Source organism: Echinops telfairi, unplaced genomic scaffold, assembly GCF_000313985.2.
Source record: "Echinops telfairi isolate 266 unplaced genomic scaffold, ASM31398v2 ScPeMD7_7475;HRSCAF=8513, whole genome shotgun sequence".
Lineage (NCBI taxonomy): Eukaryota > Metazoa > Chordata > Mammalia > Afrosoricida > Tenrecidae > Echinops > Echinops telfairi.
Window position 1 is genome coordinate 9,245,540 of NW_022111379.1, and position 1,543 is coordinate 9,247,082.

Below are 1,543 nucleotides of genomic sequence, written 5' to 3' on the forward strand. Positions count from 1 at the left end.
TCTCTCTTGCCTTCACCGGCCTGCTGCCCCGCATCCTCCGGCAAGTCCCAGGCCTTCTCCAGGCCTTAGTATCCCCTTTTGTAAAACTCCAGGCGGGAAGAGGTTTGGGCCTTCACGAGGGCAGGGCTATGGGGGCAGGGCTTTCTGGTGGGGAAGGGCTCCGGGGGCCCCAGGTCCCCCGCATCACCTGGGTGACATGCCCTTCTCGGCAGGAGGCACCATGCAGGAGCTTCGTCTGCTGTGCTGGGCGGTTCTGCTGGGCCTGGGCCAGGCCTGCCCAGAGCCCTGCAGCTGTGAGGAGAAGTTTGGCTTCCAGATCGCCGACTGTGCCTACCGCGACCTGGAGGCCGTGCCGCCGGGCTTCCCGGCCAACGTCACCACCTTGAGCCTGTCAGCCAACCGTCTCCCGGCCTTGCCCGGGGGTGCCTTTGAGGAGGTGCCCCTGCTGCAGTCCCTGTGGCTGGCGCACAATGAGATCCGCACGGTGGCTGCCGGCGCCCTGGCCCCCCTGGGCCACCTCAAGAGCCTGGACCTCAGTCACAACCTCATCTCCGACTTTGCCTGGAGCAACCTGCACAACCTCAGCGCCCTGCAGCTGCTGAAGATGGACAGCAACGAGCTGACCTCCATCCCCCGCAGCGCCTTCCGCAGCCTGCGCTCCCTGCGCTCCCTGCAGCTGAACCACAACCGCCTGCACTCCTTGGCCGAGGGCACCTTCGCACCGCTTATTGCGCTGTCCCACCTGCAGATCAACGACAACCCCTTCGACTGCACCTGCGGCATCGTGTGGCTCAAGACGTGGGCCCTGGCCACCTCCGTGTCCATCCCAGAGCAGGACAACATCGCCTGCACTTCACCGCACGTACTCAAGGGGACGCCGCTGAGCCGCCTGCCGCCGCTGCCCTGCTCGGCGCCCTCCGTGCAGCTCACCTACCAGCCCAGCCAGGACGGGGCCGAGCTGCGGCCTGGCTTCGTGCTGGCGCTGCACTGTGCTGTTGATGGGCAGCCGGAGCCCCAGCTGCACTGGCATGTCCAGACGCCCGGGGGCACCGTGGACATTGACAGCCCCAATGTGGGCGCCGATGGCCGGGCCCTGCCTGGAGTGCCTCCGGCCACCGGCGGCAGGCCCCGCTTCCAGGCCTTTGCCAATGGCAGCCTGCTCATCCCTGAATTCGGCAAGCTGGAGGAGGGTACCTACAGCTGCCTGGCCACCAACGAGCTGGGCAGTGCCGAGAGCTCGGTGAACGTGGCGCTGGCCACGCCGGGCGAGGGGGGCGAGGACGCCCTGGGCCGCAGGTTCCACGGCCAGGCCACTGAGGGCAAGGGCTGCTACACGGTGGACAACGAGGTGCAGCCTTCGGGGCCCGAGGACAACGTGGTCATCATCTACCTCAGCCGGGCTGGGGGCCCGGAGGCGGCAGTGGTGGCGGGGGCTGGCCCTGGGCAGCAGGCCCCAGGTCTGCTCCTACTGGGCCAGAGCCTCCTCTTCCTCTTCCTCGCCTCTTTCTAACCTCCCCCTCCACAAGGACCTGAGACCCTCGCT

The 1,543-nt window shown here is 67.7% G+C and overlaps 1 protein-coding gene across 1 annotated transcript in view; it reads left to right on the forward strand.

The window, feature by feature from the left end:
• Positions 1–1,532, forward strand: part of ISLR (immunoglobulin superfamily containing leucine rich repeat) — a 2,291-nt gene extending 759 nt beyond the window's left edge. Inside the window, exon 2 of the mRNA XM_004711965.4 lies at positions 213–1,532. Coding sequence (XP_004712022.1) covers positions 221–1,510 — 1,290 coding nt within the window. The 5' untranslated portion in view covers positions 213–220 and the 3' untranslated portion in view covers positions 1,511–1,532. The remainder of the gene's footprint in view (positions 1–212) is intronic.
• Positions 1,533–1,543: the final 11 nt, after the last annotated feature.